Here is an 18,127-nt window from a genome sequence, read left to right on the forward strand (position 1 = left end):
TGCTTATGAAAAATTTGAAACTTCAATAATGATAGTTTTTAATAATATTGTAGTAACATTGGAAAAAATATCGTTTTCTTAAAAACTCGGATTGGTTCTGTATTCTTGACTTTAAATGAAAATGTTGTTTTATTTGACTCATTTTTTTGGCATGATGTTCTATCTTCATTTTTTCATATAATACACAAACAAAAGCATTCCACACAATTTTTTTTAAATTTATATTTATTTAAACTTCATTTATAAATACAAATGCTTAATATGAAGATCAACAGTATGTGGTACACATCAAAAGAAAATAAAAATGAAATATTGCAAATATTTGTTGCCGAAATGAAATATTTGTTGCTGCAAAATGATTTAAAACTTTAAAAAGACATGCCCTATTTCTTTTCATGAAATGTGTCTTTAATTCTTTATAATTTTGTTCTAAAGCATGTTAATGGTGAATGAAATCTAAACAATAAATGTTGACTAACAGAATGAGTAAGGTAGTCAGCAGTACAGATGTACTCGATCTATGTGAGCTGTTCGGATCATTCTCATCCACTGGTGATTTCATCACAACAGTATGATCTGAAATACAAATTTTTAAATTTTTGTCTTCAATGCATAAAATCACAGTACTGATTATAAATTTATAAAAGGTATGTAGAAACAAAATAACATAGTGAAATTGAAAAAATCTCTTTTAGCAGGTTCAAACACTATATACAAGCGTTTTATTTTATTTTATAACCATCGTTGAAATGTGGACCCAATTTTGGGTTTATGACTACCAACGTTCAATTCCCCAGCCTTGTAATTTTGAACCCAATTCAGAAGACAAGGGAACTCCTGGATCAAGTATCGGGAGAAATTTGCTTTTCTGGAGGACTTTTTGATGAAACTAATCCGCATTTGCGTTACATGGAGAAGGAAACAAAGAAAACCTCCCACTGTTGGCCTGACGCCAAGGGGACTCTAGTCCAGGATGCGTTTACCACTGAGGATATTTTACGTCAGCTCTGTGGTCAGTGAAAGCGGGGTGCGGAATTCGAATGAACTAGTCATCGCTAGAATTCGAACCCATTTCATCCCATTGGATGGTGAGTGTTCTATCCTCTGAGCCACCACGACTCATGTACAAGTGTTCTTTATTTTATTTTATAACCGTCGTTGAACAGCCGACCCAATTTCATGGGTTTGCGACTACTTATGTTCAACTCCGTAGCCTTGTAATTTTGAACCAATCCAGAAGACAAGGAAACTCCTGGATCAGTACCCCCAGAGGTTTGATTTGTTGTGGGAACATGGAGGACTTTGAGACTCGACAGATTTAACGTGCATCAGTCACCATTTACTACACGGGGAGTCTTCGGCCGGCGAGGATCGAACCCACGACCTCTTGGATATGGGCTCAGCGCCCTACCGACCAGGCTATCCCGGAATGTACAAGTGTTAACATTTTTCGTTTTGTTGCTGATGCATTGATATGTCTGCATATCTCTTATCTTTTCATCCTATGTTTTTTATTATGTTTTCTTCGCCTGATATTTCAGCCCTTTGAACTTGAAACAATCAAAAATATAGTTTTGAAACCTTTTTTCATCTTGGCTTCACTAACCAGTTTTTAATTTAAAGTACATTATTCTCTGCTCCATGTGATTGCGGTTAATATTATCAATCACTTATTGTAATCAAAATTAGTAAGCTCGGATTTTCTTTCTTTATTTGTATGCTAAAACAAATAATTTAAATTTAGTATAATTTTGTATGTTTTTATTCTGAATAAAATTAAATGAGAAAAAATTGCCAAACTAACAAATAGTTAAGCAAATTGTAGACAATCGAAAAAAATGAGAATTACGTAAATTTTATTTCATATTTTATAATCGGCGGTGAACACCTGCCCTATTTCTGAGTTTCTGACTATCAATGTTCTGCTCCGTTGTCTTGGACCCAACCCAAAAGACAAGGGAAATGCGAGATCAATCATTGGGACAAACTAGCTTCTTCGAGGGCTTTTTTGATGGAATTAATGTACAATTTTAGATTTAAAGGCCCTCACTTTAACAATTTTATAAAAATGTGAAAATATATCTTATTTTCTACTCTTATGATTTCTATAAATAATGTTGCGTTGCTTTCAAGAGCCCTTGCATCTATGTATATGAGTGTCTTTTATAGTTGAATTTTCGATTTTCAAAACAAAAAAAGCAAAGATAAAAAAATAATGAAATAAATTCACAGAAGATTTACATAAAAAATAGATCCCTTAAGAAGACGCTATACCGAGAAAAAAACTGTTCTGTTTTACCCACATTAATAATTTGAAATTTAAAGCATAGAAAAAATAATTTCAAATAAATTCTGAATAAAACATTAAGTTTCAAATGTCAAAATCGAAACAAATAATGGTAGAATTTTTCTGGGATTCTGGAAGTAAAGCAGCAGTAACCATAAAATTTCAAGTGTCTTAAAGCAGTAACCCATAAATTTAAAATTTCTTTTCATCACTTAAAGCTCAAACAAAAATATTTTTCTCAAAATATCAAAATACAAATTAATTATGACAAATTTATTCAGGATCACGGAGACTGGAATTTATCTTGCCACAATTTGTTTGCATTTAGATATTTTGAGAACAACTTTGACCGGCATTTGAGACTTCATTATTTACTCTGAGTTAACCTGAACTCACTTTTTTCTGTACTTTAAATTACTAATGTAGGTAAAACCGAATTTGCTAAGAACCGTTTCTCCCGCGTTTTAACGTGTACTTAGACAAAGCCACATAATGAGGAAGCAAACTTTAGGAAAGAGGCATACTGGTTACGAAATACTATACTTTTGCGTTAGAATGGTGTGAAACTATGTAATCTAATGCAAAAGTATGGGAACCTGCTTCTTGTGCGCCATTTGCTTATCACGTGCTCACTCAGCGTATGTCCTCTCTTAAGCTTGCCTTATAGTGTGCCCGGGAAAACCATTCATAGCGAATTCTCCTTTCATTCACATTAATAATTTGGTTGGTTCGAATGCCACTTGCCACGCGGGCAAGCCTACTTGGTGAAACCGAGCAAATTTAAGGCAGAGTGTGCGATTCTTGTTTTTTAGTGGCGCCATCTATGGCCAAGAATTCGACTTCTGCCACATCATAGGTCATACCTGCTTATAAGGCGGACCCAGTCATGCATCCATTCATTCACCCACAGATCGTAATTTTGACCTAGATCAGAGAACGATCGATCTCCAATCCAGTACCCCCAGAGGTGCTGATTTGTTATGGGAACATGAAGGGACTTTGCGACTTGACAGAAAATTTGAAACTCAAAATGAAAAGAAAAAAAAAGAGTTTAGATAAACCAAGATAATTGAAATTGTGAATTGTGGAGTTCACGCATTGTGGAGTTTCACGCATTAAATTGCAAACAAATCACGAAAGGATTAGCTGCTGTTTCGAAGGAAATAATCTTGTCATAATTTGTTTGCAAATCGGTATTTTTTCAATTTTTTCTTCTATTTTCTAAATTTCATAGTTAACTCTTAGTTTATTTCAACTCTTTTTTTTTATTTAAAATTTTAAATTACTAATGTCATTGAAAGAGAGTTTGTTATAAAGGGCATTGCCTACCGTATAGCGTCCTCTTAATATAAATAAATAAAAAGTAACCTTAATTTCACATTTAAATGAAACAGAAAAAGACTTCAAATGTTTTTACCTCTTTCAGGTTTTAAACATTTTTCTCTACATTCTTGTAAAGTTTGAAAGTTATTATTATTTCCTCCACATCCACGATATGTGAATTGCTCGCATTTTTGATAAACAGCATCGAAGTAATATCTTTCGATTCCGTCATTGCATGTCCCTGGATCTTTCACTTCGTTACAAACTGTAAAATAAAAAAAAATGGCGCTATGCATTACCGATGCGCCGACATAGAATCGTGCATTTTTAATGCTTGGAGGTATACTTTTAACGCTATACTGTTAAACTCCAGGAAAATATATTTTTATTTTTGAATGTTTAACAGAGTCTTAAAGTTACAGTCTCACATGAATAAAAGTTCAAAAGAAGAAGAATTGATAAACAACATTCCATAAATTTTAAATTATTTTTAGTATAGAAGAGAGACATACGTTTCGAATAAATTTTTATATTACACGTTTTTGAAAAGAATAAAAATTCGCAAAATGAATAAGAAGTGATAATTTTGGATGTTGTGGCAAAAAAATTCCCTTTTTTTATATGAATAGATTTCAAAGTGATAGCTTTGAAATGTTGTAGGTACATTATGAGCAGGACGTGGAACAATAAAAGGAATACGTTAGACGTGAACTTTTGATCTAATAATCGGATTTTCGCATACTAATATCTTTGTGGCTCGATGGATTGATCCGGAATTAGTGAAGATGATATTACTTAACTAAAAACTTCATTCCTTTCAAAAATATGCAAATTAGAAATAACAGTTGATTTGTTTCGAGTGCTGAGAAACAGGCGCTTATTTTCAAGACTTGCCAGACGTGAATGAGAAGAAACAAAAGTGATTTCGAAATATAAAACGTAAAGTTGCTAGCAAAAATGGAGAAGTAAAGATGATAAACGGAACAAGAAAAACCACAGTAGCCAAGAGATAAAAAATATGGAAAACAAAGCAAGAAATATCGTACTGACAGAAAAGGGCAAGCAAGGGTAAAATGCATTTCCGAGCTCTATGGAGAGGTCGTGAGGAACTATTGTAGATAACAAGGGAATTAGCATTTATATGGATAAAACATGATTTCTAGACATGAAAATTATGATTGGGTGCCTATTTTTGAGTTCTTGAAACATGCCGACTGTTATTTCCAATTCACATATTTTTGACGTGAAGGAAATTTTTGATTAAATAATATCTTACCGCTTAATTTCTAAGGATTATTTATTTAACAGTGAAGATGATGTTTTAAATTACAAAATTCACTTTTTTCTTATTAAATAAAGATACATTCTTTTTCGACAAATACAGATTCTAGACTTTCAAAGTAAAGGAGTAAAACCGCAATCTGGAAAAAATGGTTCCAATAAATTCGACAGAAGGGTGGACCAAAATTTGATATATTTCTTCTTGAATATTTAGTCTTATCTCTAGAGTAAGTGAAACAAATAGTTTTTGTAGAGATTTGCTTTTATAAGGTCAATTTAACGTGAAAATTAATTTTTAATAATTATTTATTATTTCTTAATTTAATAATTATCGAAATATTTTTAAATGATTCGATACATTTTAAACTGTAGGAAACATTTTCAAAAGTATTTTAATGGATATAGCAAAATATGTAAAGAGTAAAATTCTAAATCTAAATCTTTTGACTGCACTTCTAATTAAACAATCAAAAACGTATTTTTTACAGATTGCAGCAACTCTATATGTTCTATGGGCGAAGAATGCAAATCCGTTAAAAAATAAGTATTTTTATTCAGAGAAATCAAAATTTCTTGACTGATTTGTAATTTAACACACCATCAGCATAAAATAATTTGCATACTTAAGGGTAACCCCTTAAACTATTGATTTTGTAGGTTAGTACGTGAAAATTCGATCGTGATGTTCATAAGTTATTCAAATGTTTCGTTTTCTCTTGTGCGTAATTCCATTTATGTGAACAGAGACGCTAAACAAGTGAATTTGGCAATAGAAATGATATGGAAATAGTTGAAAAATACAGAAGAAAACGACGTTATTTAGTTTGGGAAAACAGTACTTAGTTTTTTTTCCTACAAGCGTTTTTCATCTTTTTCAGAAGTATCTTCCTTTTTAAAAAAATAAATAATAATGAAATGGTATAGCTTTCTGAATGTTCTATTTTTTATGCGCATTTACTATCTGTATTTTTTAAAAATGTTTTTAGAAACAACGTGAAAAAATTTCCTTTTCTTGCTTTTCTTTTTTTGTTTATTGAAGAGTGTTTGTTACCAAGCGTTGCCGAATCATACATTTGTGTGAAGATTAATTGATTATTGCGCAATTGGGGGGAATGTGTGCAAGTGACGTCATCGTAGGTAAATCTCGTCATTTGTCGATTCAGAAGCCAATTAGGTTCGACACACGCTCGTGACGTCTTTTGCAAGTATCCAATTAAATCATTTAAATCACATGGTTAGGCATACTCACTTCACTTTTTCTAGCGTAAGAAACAACCAATTAACAAATTAAATATTCTAAGTGGTTTTTTAATTATAAAGTTTTATAAAAATTATATTATAACACCGTTTTCTTGTTAGTAATATTAAAACCTAAAAGTCTATTATAAATATTTCCTCTAACTTACTCCCAAAATCATCGTTTCTATTTACTTCACCGCATCTGCACACGTGACATCCTTGATAAATATTTTCCAAATCGCATTCCTCTGGACATTTAGAAGGCGAACTGACACAATTTAGAGGGTTATCTGGAAATAAATAAGTAAATTAATCATTAAGTAAAAATTTAATTAATGAAAAAAGAATAAATAAACAAAATTATATTTCCTAGTACTACTTATACAATAAATATTTTGCTTACTGGAACAATTTTTGTCAGTGCATGGAGATTTGTAAACCACATTTACATTGTATTCGTTATATGAACTAGTCGTTATATCGTTATGTTTACATTTATATCGTTATACAAATGTAATACCGATAGTCTAGCAGATTTGTTAGTAACTATTAGACTGTTTTCCAAATTTAAAAAAAATATCAAAATATATTTTTGCTTGTAATTAGAGTGTCAGAAAAAAAAAACATAATAGAGACACTGGTGTTCTATCTGCTGGTGGTAAGCTTGAAAATCATTGAGTTTCTTATAAAGGTCACGAAAAATTTCGTGTTCTACTCATTTTAGTTAATTAAAAAAAGAAGCATCATTTGTATGAAGTGTACTAATACATTTATTTGTTAACTATTTAGTAATACATCGAAAAAAAACATGTAACATTCCAGATAATATGTCAATTTTTTTTGTTGTTTGTCTGGGAAGAGAAAAAAAAAATTGCGGTGATGAGCTAATGACGGTTACAGTCGTCGAGAGTTTTCATAAAAAAACTGTGACAAAATGATATTTTCCTTTCAAAAACATGTGACTGATGCTTTATTTCATATGGCAGCACCAATAAACAATTGAAAAAAATGTGCTTCTAAGCATGATCATGAAATTAAAAGTATGCTGCTAATAGTTAATAAAAAATATAACTGGTTTAATCGTTTCAGAACTAAAGAAATAAATGAATTAATTTACGATAGCCAATTAAAAAAGTAAGATCTTCCATTGTTTCTTTTTTCTATTATCTTAAAAGTAGGATCTCTATTACTTTTCTATGGTTTTGAAATATAGGTTTTCTCACATGAAAGCACTCATTCTTTATTTTATCACCCACCAAACCGTCTTTCTTCATGCAATGGTTTCAATATAATATCATCGCACAGCCACCTTAGAGTCCGGATCCGCATCTAATAACTAACTCACGTTAAAAAACATATTTGGCTGAAAGAACATAATTGGCTGACATATTTGGCTATATTTGGCTGACAAATTGAAAGATGGAATTCAATGGGAGAACATAGCGGGGAACTGGTATGTCACAGGCATATGAAACACTCTGACGGTGTCGACAATAATTCATCATTTAAAATAACGATTATTTAGAAAAAAAAAATGAATGATCAACTTTTGAAATTATATAATGGTTCAAAAAATAAATGGAGTTTAAAAAAAAAATGGCGACATTAAGATTATAAGCTTCATTAGTTTCAGGATTACCTTTGATTAGTAAACACCTAATTTTTTGTAGCATACGTCCATATTTAAAGGAAAAACTATTTTTTTAGAAACTTGCATTTAATAAGGAATTAAAAATAAAATAAAAATTTAAAACTTCACATTTTTCTAAAACTAATTAAAACTAAATTGAATTTCAGAAACAAAGAGTTATTCCACTTTACTTTTGTATGAAACTCTCGAGAAAGCTTATGAATGTGAAAATGAAATGTTCCACGATTATAAGCTTCATTAATTCAGAAATTCAATTATTTTATTTTAATATAAATAGAATTAAAACATAGCCGCGATGGAACGTAATCTAGCTATCTTGTCATTTGCCATACCAGATGTTTATTGGACCGGCCCAATGATTCCTTTATCCTCGAACACAGGGCAGATTAACTTTAATTTAAATTGTTCACCGTTTCGAAATAAATGAGAAATTATCTCAATTAAGTTTGCCAAGATACAAAGCAACCAACCACATTTGAAATTGTTCATGCTTAAAATAGGCTTCCTCCTCTTCAATTCTGAAAGGGCGAGGAAATGTTAATATTTCATTTGGGTATCGATTAGCCTTTTGACGATGACATTTCAGTTCTATAGCTGGAACAGAGCGAAAAGCTTTTCTGACGAAATGGTGAATTTCAGCACAATATTCTGGAAGTTGTGTTCTCTTCTATTTTAAAACCGTTCGAAATTTCATTTGGAATATTCGAATAAAGCTACATCTCACTCCTGGGCTTATACCGCTAGCTAATTCAGTTAACAAGAACAATGGATTTGTATTCCAATAGACAATGTGTGATGAGTGGAGTCTCTTAACTGTTTCGTTTCCTGTGTAAATAATAGCATCAACTATTGGTGATCTTCGAAGGTAGAAAAGAGGTTCAACCGCTTTTGCTTTGTAACGAGCTCAGTTTGTGAATGTGGGAGGAACAAGTGAGTTTCAAAACCGGTGTTTTGTTTAGATTTGGATAAAGGTTAAGTTAAATATTTACATTTTGGTTATAAGCTTCGTTTAACAGTTAACTTTATTGCGTCACACTATGAAAAGATCGCTTGTTGTCAATTGCAGAGATTAGTGGTATTTAGGAAATTTCTTCTCACCAAGCTTTAAAATCGGTTGTAAAACTCACCAATTGGCAATCGAAATGGGCTACAGGTGGTGTAGAGCAGAACTCTCTACCTATGGATTAAAATATTAAGAAAAATATCGTAGTACATTCTTATACAACTGAGTGGATGGGTGGCGCAGTTGGTTCGTCGTCGGCCTTCTGAGCCCAAGTCTGGGGGTTTGATCCCCGGTCCAGACACCGGATTTTCGGGATGCAGAAAATCCTCAGCAGCCATGTCGTGTGATTATGCGGCATGTAAAAGATCCCTGGAGTGCCTTATTGGCTCTTGGCATTTCCGGCAAAATTAAATTCCTAGTGCACTTTAGCATCCAAATAGAGTCTCGGTGCTGCCATCTAGTGTGGCAGAAACTAGACGTCCAAATTAACATGGCCAACGGTATCTCACCCACTGTGGTGGTCCTGAAAGAGTGGATACCACTTCTGGAGAACGCACTAGGTCTGTTCATTGGAAAGATTGTGCAGCTCATTGGAAATAAAAAAAAGGAAATCTTATACAACTGAAGGGGGAGGGGGAACGGGGAAGGGTCAAAGGCATGGAACAGGTCTTCTCCCCAGATAGCGTATTCGAGTGTTGCGATAGCCTATAGATTCTCTGCCATCTGAGCAAAACTTTAAAACTATGTTTTTAAATAAGCACTAGTAAATAACTATGAATTGGTAGAGGTCATTCAATTTTTAATTTTCATTGCAAAAATTTGTATCAATCTTCGTATCTAAGAAAGAGGCTACACCCATAATATTTCTGTTTTGGTGTTTTATTACAACGAGATTTAAAATTTGATAAGTATAGGACGTCAAGATTTTCAATTCTACACCAATTCAGATATTTAGGTTTTTATCTTTCTTCAAAGAGATTTAAATTTAAAAACAGTAGGGCGCAACTTATCTAGTTTCTCTATTACGCAACAATTTATATCATAATTTTTTTTTCTCTATAAGATATAAAAATTGATAACTGAAAGTAAACTATCTAGATTTCCAATTCTGTGATTCAGATACTTAAGTATTCTTGTTTTATTGCAAAGATATTTAAAACTTGATAACAGTTGAACGAAAGCTATCAAGATTCTCAATTCTACAACAATTTAGATATTTCTTGTTTTACTTCAATGAGATTTAAAACTTAAAAACAGTAGGGCTCAATTTATGTAGATTCTCTATTATGGAACAATTTATACAAAAAAATTCACTAAAAATTATTATTTTTTACCTATAAGATCTAGAAACGGATAACAGTTGGACGTAAGTTATCTAGATTCTCATTTCAGCAACGATTCACGTTGCTGTTCCTATTACTACTTACTATTATACCAGCAAGCCTGCTTGGTGAAACCAAAACGATTCATGTAGATTAAATATTCTTGCCTTATTTCAAAGAGGGTTAAAATTTAATATCAGAAGGATGAGCAAACTATCTAGATTCTAAATTCTGCAAAAATTCAGATATTTTAATATTTTTGTTTTATTTCAAAGAGATTTAAAATTTAATAAGAGTAAGACGTAAATTATCTAGATTCTCAATAGTTCGCTGAACCAGCTCACTGATTATCTTTCCGACGTACCCGAGGGAATTAACTTTAATTTAAATCATTATCCTTTACAAAATGAAGGAGAATTTTTCTCAGTTAAGTTATACAGATTACAAAGTAACCAACCACGCTTCAAATTGCTCATGCTTACAATAGGCTTTATTTTGAATTTTAAAAGAGCAAGGAAATGTTAATGTTTAATTTAGTTATTGATTGACCTTGTTATGTTTCTGTTTAGTTGCTAGACTGGCGAAGATTTCATGGGGAAGAATTGTTGAATATTACCATATTACCATGGGGAGAATATTACCATAAAATGTGATTCAAAACTTGCCTTTAAATAATTTTTAAAATATTGAAAATTTTTTGTTTCATACAAGTTTATATTTCATATAATTTTATTAAATTAAAGAAGATTAGATAGAGTTAATTTAGATAGGATAAACTAATCAGTTTTTTTATTTGTTGATTTCAGTTGGAGATAAATTTGCTTATTGTATTAATTATATTGGGGGTTAATTTATATAAAAATTAAATATAAATAAAAATTTAAAAGACAAAATAAAAATATCAAAAATTTAAAAAAAAAAATAAAAAATTAAAGTTGGATAATAAATCAACAAAATCAGATCACATGATTGTATCAGCAGAAATAGCATTTTCTGATAATGTATCAATAAAAGCAGAGCAAAATATATCAATGCAATGCTGATACTATATTATATCATAACATAAAATATTATCATACAATTGACACTATATCTATATTTTATTGATGTAATATGAGAAAGCAATATTTTTACGAACATAATAGTGCGAGTTGATGACGAGATTATATTATTTTGTTTTTTTTATTATCCAACTTTAATTAATTTTTAATTATTTAATAATTTTGATTTTCCTTCTTCTTTTTTAACTTATATTATGGATACTATATATACACTCATGGACAAAAAAATTAGCTCACCAAGAAGGAGGTGTCAGAATGAAACGAAATTTTACATACGTAATGACTACTTTGATATAAGTAAATGATTAGAAAATCAAGGAAAAGGGATAATTTATTTCATAGAAAAACGCAAAAGAACGGAGGATTTAATACTCTGTTGGACCCCCTCTAGCGCGAATGCACGATGCGATACGATCGGGCATTGAGGCATACAAGTTCTGTATGATGTTTTGAGACATTTCGTTCCATATTGGCTGTAACCTTGCCTCTAGTTCGTTCAAACTCGTGGGATGCCCAACTCGCAGTCCCAAATGATCCCAGACATAAATGTGACTAATTTCGTTGTTAAAGCTCTACGTATATAAGCCTGTTGACATTTAAACATAGACTGTTTTGAACTATTTTAAAAAAAATTCTGATAGTATTAAATTGCCGGATCAAATCTGCAAATTCCGATCACCAAAATGAGAAATTACACAACCAGACGATAAGAATTTAAGGAATTCTAAAGTGCTTTGTAAATTTTTGAATTGATGATATATTTCAAAAAAGGAATTATTTGATTTAAATTAAGCTGATTTAAACCAACGCGCTTTCTGCGTAGAATTTAGAAAATAAATATAAATATTCCAAATCAATAATGTAACTTAGGAGAAACTTCGCCAAAATTATGTCCTTCATTTCTCAAGAATTTAATCTTAAAACAATTAAAACCTACGACAAACCCTTTTCAATAGCGTATCGAAAAGTGTAACTTGGCGGGCGAAATTTCTTCCCCTATCAATATTGATTTATTGATAAAGTATATTTCAACGATGCTGAAAGAGTAATAAGGATTTCAACAATTTTCATTATATGAATAAACATTTCTTCGTGTTTAATGAGTTTATAATTGAGGCGTTTTGTTTCATAACTAGCTCAATCTCTATTTTGTTTACGAAATAAAAACTTAAAACTTTTAAAACTTTTTTTTAAATGCTGTGTCAATTCCATGATTTTCTTGAGCTATTTCATTAAAAAATACTTCTTGCTATTTTATTTGCTTACAATTTCCTTTAATAACTATTTTTATCAATTTGAAAATAATTGAATATCAATATAAGTATTAAAAAGTAATTTTTTCTTACAATTTTTAATACATTGTTTCTGGAAATGATAATTTTCAAATTAATTCGTACAAAACTGTAATTTTGCTGCAAAGAAAATTGTGGAAATTTTTATCGTCAAAAACTACTTGAAAATAAATAATAAAAGTTTCTGTTACGTAATTAGAATAGTAATTAGAGCAAAAACGGGGTGTTTTCCTCAGAAAAATTAATACTTAAGATTTGTTTTTACAGAAAGCCATATAAAGTTATGACAGACTATGGGAGGAAACCGTTTTTTTCCCTGTACGCTCCAGCCTTGTTTCAAGAGAGATGGAGGTAATTTGAAGGGGGGGGGGTTGAATATCATTTATACAGTAATATTACTGGTGTATATTTTGTTTTACATTGATCTGAATAGTATCAATTACAGTATTAAATGCCAATATTTCATTCAAATTCATAATAAATTACTTCATGAATAGATCAGGGCTTAAACCTGATACCCAACTATATCAGTTTTTCTTATTTGTATCGGATTTTGTGATGCTTTTAACACTAGATTGCCCAAGGAAGTCATTTTGACTGCTTTTTAATTTCAATTGGAAAAACACATTTATGTATATAATGACACAATTTCTTAGAATTTTGTGTCTTTTTGTACAACGTATAATTTTTTTTATTGTTAATATTTACTAATAACTTGTTATATAACTATAAATAATATAAAAAATATTAAAAATTAATTTTAAACGAATTTCTTTACACATTAGTTATTCTTTCACAATTCATTCATTTTGACTGCTTTCGGGCAATATATACTAAGTTTCAGTCTTTCTAGTGTTAAGGATACTTTGATAATTTTAGTTTATTATTATTTAAAATTTATAACTATAACTAGAAATCAAATATTTTTATACAATCAAAATACACGTTTAAAATTAGATTACACCATAGAAATCGCCTTATACAAATGCACGCAAATGCTTGAATAATATTTATTGAAAATGAAATACGGATTTATCATTACTAACTTCTGAAAATCAGGTTTAATTAAATGCACCAAATTAATATCGCCGATATTTATTTTTCTCCATTTCTATTTTATAACTTTAAAAACGACAAAATTAATTCTGTTGTCCTATTACGAGCATACACTTCTTATATTTAAATGCAGGTTGACAAATATTTCTACATAGAATTACTTATCTTACATTTCCTACCAAAAAAAAAGTTACTGTAGAAGCAATATGAATATGACTTTCAAAACCTTTTCTTAATGCCATGTTAGGACCATATTCTTTTAATATTGCTTACACTCTAAGACACGGAAATTGCGTTGCAAGATTAAAATAAAAAATGGTTTTAAAGGTTAAGGTTGAAAATGAGGCATTGGCAGAATTTCCATCACATCATGTGTTTTTGCGGGAAAATCCATATTCAATAACTACTTTTTACAAATGTATAAATATAAAATAAAACCGCATTAAATTTTTACTTTATTTTTTCATTTAAAAAAGTTAGCAAAATAATTAGATTATTTTCAGATTATGTATTTCTAAAGATATAGGATTTACCTGGGATTTAGAACACACCAAGAATTTTGCTAACTGAAACCTATTAATCAATTATTGATTTTTTCAAAGAAATCATAGCTTTAAGAGAATTATTTTTTTTAAATCAATTAATTTGAACGCAGATTTCGATCGTTATTTAAATCGAGCTGATTGAAACTATCTCAGATTTTTTTCACGTGGAAAGAAATTGTTGCATTGGTTAGCCTGGCGAAAATCGATTTAAACAAATGATTCTTTCACCATTTTGTAAAATGTAGTCAGATTTTAATACTAAATGTGTTTAAAGTCTGACTTATAAGATAACTTTGGTCTTTTTTTTGAAATCGAAAGGAATTTTTATATTCTTTTTGCCACATATTTCAGGATTAAATGCTACATCACAAATGATAGTATGACAGTTTCATGTAACTTTATTTGTGGCATTTTAACGCTCTTTTAACTTAATTTAGATGCAGCTTAAGGTTAATCCATTTAATTAGCTTATTATGGTTTGAATAAGTCAGATGTCAATTACGGAATCGAAATAAAAATTTATGTTGTAACCATATTTATTCTAATTACGGATTATAGGCAAAATGCAAATAGTTGAGTTATAATAGCATTGATATAAAATTTAAAGTTTTTAAGTGTGCATTATTAAAATTTTCATTCTGAAATTAAGGAAAAATAACTGGCAGCTATATATCCATCCGATTAACCGTAAAGTTTACGGTAAAGAACATTTTTTTCCTTTATGGTTTTGAAACCATTTACAAAAAGTATGGTTATAGAACCATGAATCTAAAACTATACGATTTTTTACGGTTTTGTAACTAGCATTTTTCAAATACGTAAAAAAAGATTAATTATTTAACTAGAGATAGGAGCTCTGCTTTTCATAAGGTAATGGGCATTGGAGAGTGCCGGACACTGGAAATTCTTCATGTGTTGAAGGGAATGGAGGAAATATTTTGGTGTCAACACTTGAACTCGAACTCCAGTTCTGCCGGTCAGGAGATTGACAGATAAAGCCTCCCGGTTATGCAGTTGCGAAAAACTAAGTAGTGTTATTAGGTGGTTCTAGTTGGTGCGATAGAGTTCTGACTGTTTGGCAGTATTAGATGAAAGCTGTTAATAAGCAGTTTTTCACAAAAAAAAAAAACAGTTTGATTACCATTTTATTTATGGTTATTTGACTGCTTTGATTAAATATGGTAAAATAGCCATTCAATAAAATGCTATTTAACCATTTTTTCAGAAAATTTTTTAACAGTGATTGAAACGTCTGTGACAACGTAATTACTTTTGGAATTACATTTACTTAGAATAACAAATAAATAGAAGCGCTTCTGTTAATATATTTTTATCCACGCATTTTATTTGGATAATAAAGACTACTTAAAGACCTCTCGTCCAGCTCACTACGCTTATTGAATGTTAATAAATTTAAGTCTAGTTGTATATAAATGTTGGTTCATATTTTGAACTACATTTCTAAAAATATGCAATACATAATTCACTAAATTTCATGTTTTTGAGAATAGTAATTTTAAGTCCTTTATTCTATCTCAAACTTTTAAAAATTTCAGAAACCAAAGAAAAGAGTTAAAAAAAGGCGAAAAAATCATCGTAACAAACTTTGTAAAAAATGAATATTAAACAAAAAGGAGTTTAAACCAGGAGTGAAATAAAAATGTGTGTTGCATCGATATATTATATATTAGATCAACATATTAGTAAAAAGTGGGTAATATTTAAAATGTTTTTTGGAAAGTTTTATACGAGATAGGAAAAACTGCGTATAGCTGTATCTCTAACTAAACTAAATACAATGATTCTCTTCTGCAGTTTCATCAAAATGCCTCTCCCTGCTGTTTAATTTATTTGGTATCAATAAAACTAAAATAGACCTTAAAATTATTATGCATTCTGTGTTAATTAGCATAACTGAAACAAAACTAGAGCACAATTTGTTTATTTATATAAGTATTTCTCTTTGATTTTTTCCTTTTGCCCAGCTTAGCTTAGTTTGTTTCAGCTCTTCGTTGCCAACGCAAGAAAATAAATTTCATCGTTTTTTGAACCCCGTTCTTATACGCGTTTTATCAACTATAGATAATATCTGAATCCGTAAATGCACCACCGGAAAGTAATTACCGTAAGCCACTTCTGTGTATTCTCACAGTGTCTTACCCACATACAAAAAAATTAAATTTAAATACGTTGCCTTACCTTCACTTTCAACAATGAGTTCACAGTTGCAGTGTACGCACCCATTTGCATCTTCTGTACAACATGGGGAACAGAAAAGCCCACATTTTGCTGTTGTCATGCATACTGGATCTTTGTTAGATGCAACTGTACATATGAAAAAGTTTTATTATTATGAGTATACTAAAAAGAAAAAATAAGATACTTATATTATTTAACACGGAGGTATCAATCTTATTTTTTCTCATTAATTTAAAATTACTAAAGGAAGCTGAAATGATTTACTTAAGTATTTCAGGTTTAAATATTGTATTGTTCGATTTCCTGAAATAAATGCAAATCAGTTCTGTAATTTTATTTCAATTTAAATTAAGTGGTAATTGTGTCGATGATTTTTTTTGCATATAGGGATGAGTTTTGATTTCTTTGAAGTGAGATTTTGAGAGTACAAAATACAATTAAAAAAGATAACATAGGTTTCGTTTCTTTATTTCCGTTGAATATTATTTATATTATTATACCAATTATATTTTAAAAGACATTTGCTTATAGTTTCCACTAAATAATTTGGAAAGTTGGAAACACAAATCAAGCAAAAAAAGAAAAAAAAGAAGAATTTCTAAAGATATGTATCTTAGCAAAAACAGATTTTCATCACGGAATACTCTGTCTGTAAACATTATGGAGCCTTTCTGTCGTCAGTGGTAATACTAAAAACTAGGGGCATAGTCAGTTTTTGGAATTACCACTAAATGCTGCTTTTGCTAACATACATATCTTTAGAAATTCTTCTTTTGCTTGATTTGTGTTTCTAACTTTCTAAATTTTTTTAAATAAGACGAATTTGGCTATAGCTGCTTATAGCGCTTTTAAATTTTGACACATTATTATTTTAAATGCTATTTCCTTATTTTGCCCTTTTCTTAGCTGGCTTAAATCAGTTTCATTCTTTGATTGATTTTCACTATAGTATCAGCAAAAGAAAAAAAAAAAACTAAAATGTAAAACACAAAGACTATAGAATTTTGCAGATTTTTTTTCCTCAAGTTTCTGAAACACAAATCCTTCCATTTTTCCGTTCTTCGTTAGTTTCCGTTAGAGATAAATTTAGCAAACGTAGTTTTTTAAACTGTTATAGTTCTAAGAGTTTTTATGTCCAGACAGACATTTCTTTGACACTTTTTTTGCGTAATTTTTTTAATCACAGGATGAACTTTGTATTGATCATATGATTGAGTAAATAAGTTAACTCTTTGATAGATTTATGTAATTGAGTAGTACAAAAATTATCACCAATCCTTAACGAAAAGAAATTACTTACTAGCACATTTCTTCTGGCATTCTGAATTGGACATGAAATTGTTATTGTTTCCATTGCAACCACCGAAGGTAAACTGTTTGCAAGTCTTTTCTCTGGCATCGTAATAAAACCTCTGAAGATTAGCATTACAAGAGCCTAAATCCAACATCTGGTAACAGTAGTCTGGTGCTTTTGTTAAAAGTAATTAAAATGAATTAATAACAGTTCGTTACATTTATGATTACACAATTATTATGATTACGTTACACAAATCAAAAATCAAAACTCAGAATAACAAATCACTTCAGCAGTGCAGTAAGAACGACACTTTAGAACCCTTTTGTTACACTCAATTTGCGCTTTTGTTTTCATCTTTTGTTTTCATATTTTGTAATCTGGCAATCTTTCTGCGAAAACATTTTTAAATCATTCTTGAAAAATAACTGTCCAAGTAAGTTGTTATGATTTTGCTACTCGCTTTATAGTCCCCCCTTTTTAATGTTTTTTATTTTTATTTTATTTTTTCTTTTTATTTTATTTTATTATCTGTTTTTACATGTTATATTTACTTTTTATGATCTATTTTTAT

The 18,127-nt window shown here is 30.0% G+C and overlaps 1 protein-coding gene across 1 annotated transcript in view; it reads right to left on the reverse strand.

Annotated features, from left to right (window-relative positions):
- Nucleotides 1-207: 207 nt before the first annotated feature.
- Nucleotides 208-18,127, reverse strand: part of LOC107449901 (uncharacterized) — a 44,972-nt gene continuing 27,052 nt past the window's right edge. The window contains exons 7-11 of the mRNA XM_043043665.2: nucleotides 17,560-17,727; nucleotides 16,260-16,385; nucleotides 6,298-6,420; nucleotides 3,705-3,875; nucleotides 208-576 (exon numbers count right to left, since the gene is read on the reverse strand). Of these exons, the coding sequence (XP_042899599.2) occupies nucleotides 440-576; nucleotides 3,705-3,875; nucleotides 6,298-6,420; nucleotides 16,260-16,385; nucleotides 17,560-17,727 (725 nt within the window). The 3' untranslated portion in view covers nucleotides 208-439. The remainder of the gene's footprint in view (nucleotides 577-3,704; nucleotides 3,876-6,297; nucleotides 6,421-16,259; nucleotides 16,386-17,559; nucleotides 17,728-18,127) is intronic.

Source organism: Parasteatoda tepidariorum, chromosome 8, assembly GCF_043381705.1.
Source record: "Parasteatoda tepidariorum isolate YZ-2023 chromosome 8, CAS_Ptep_4.0, whole genome shotgun sequence".
Lineage (NCBI taxonomy): Eukaryota > Metazoa > Arthropoda > Arachnida > Araneae > Theridiidae > Parasteatoda > Parasteatoda tepidariorum.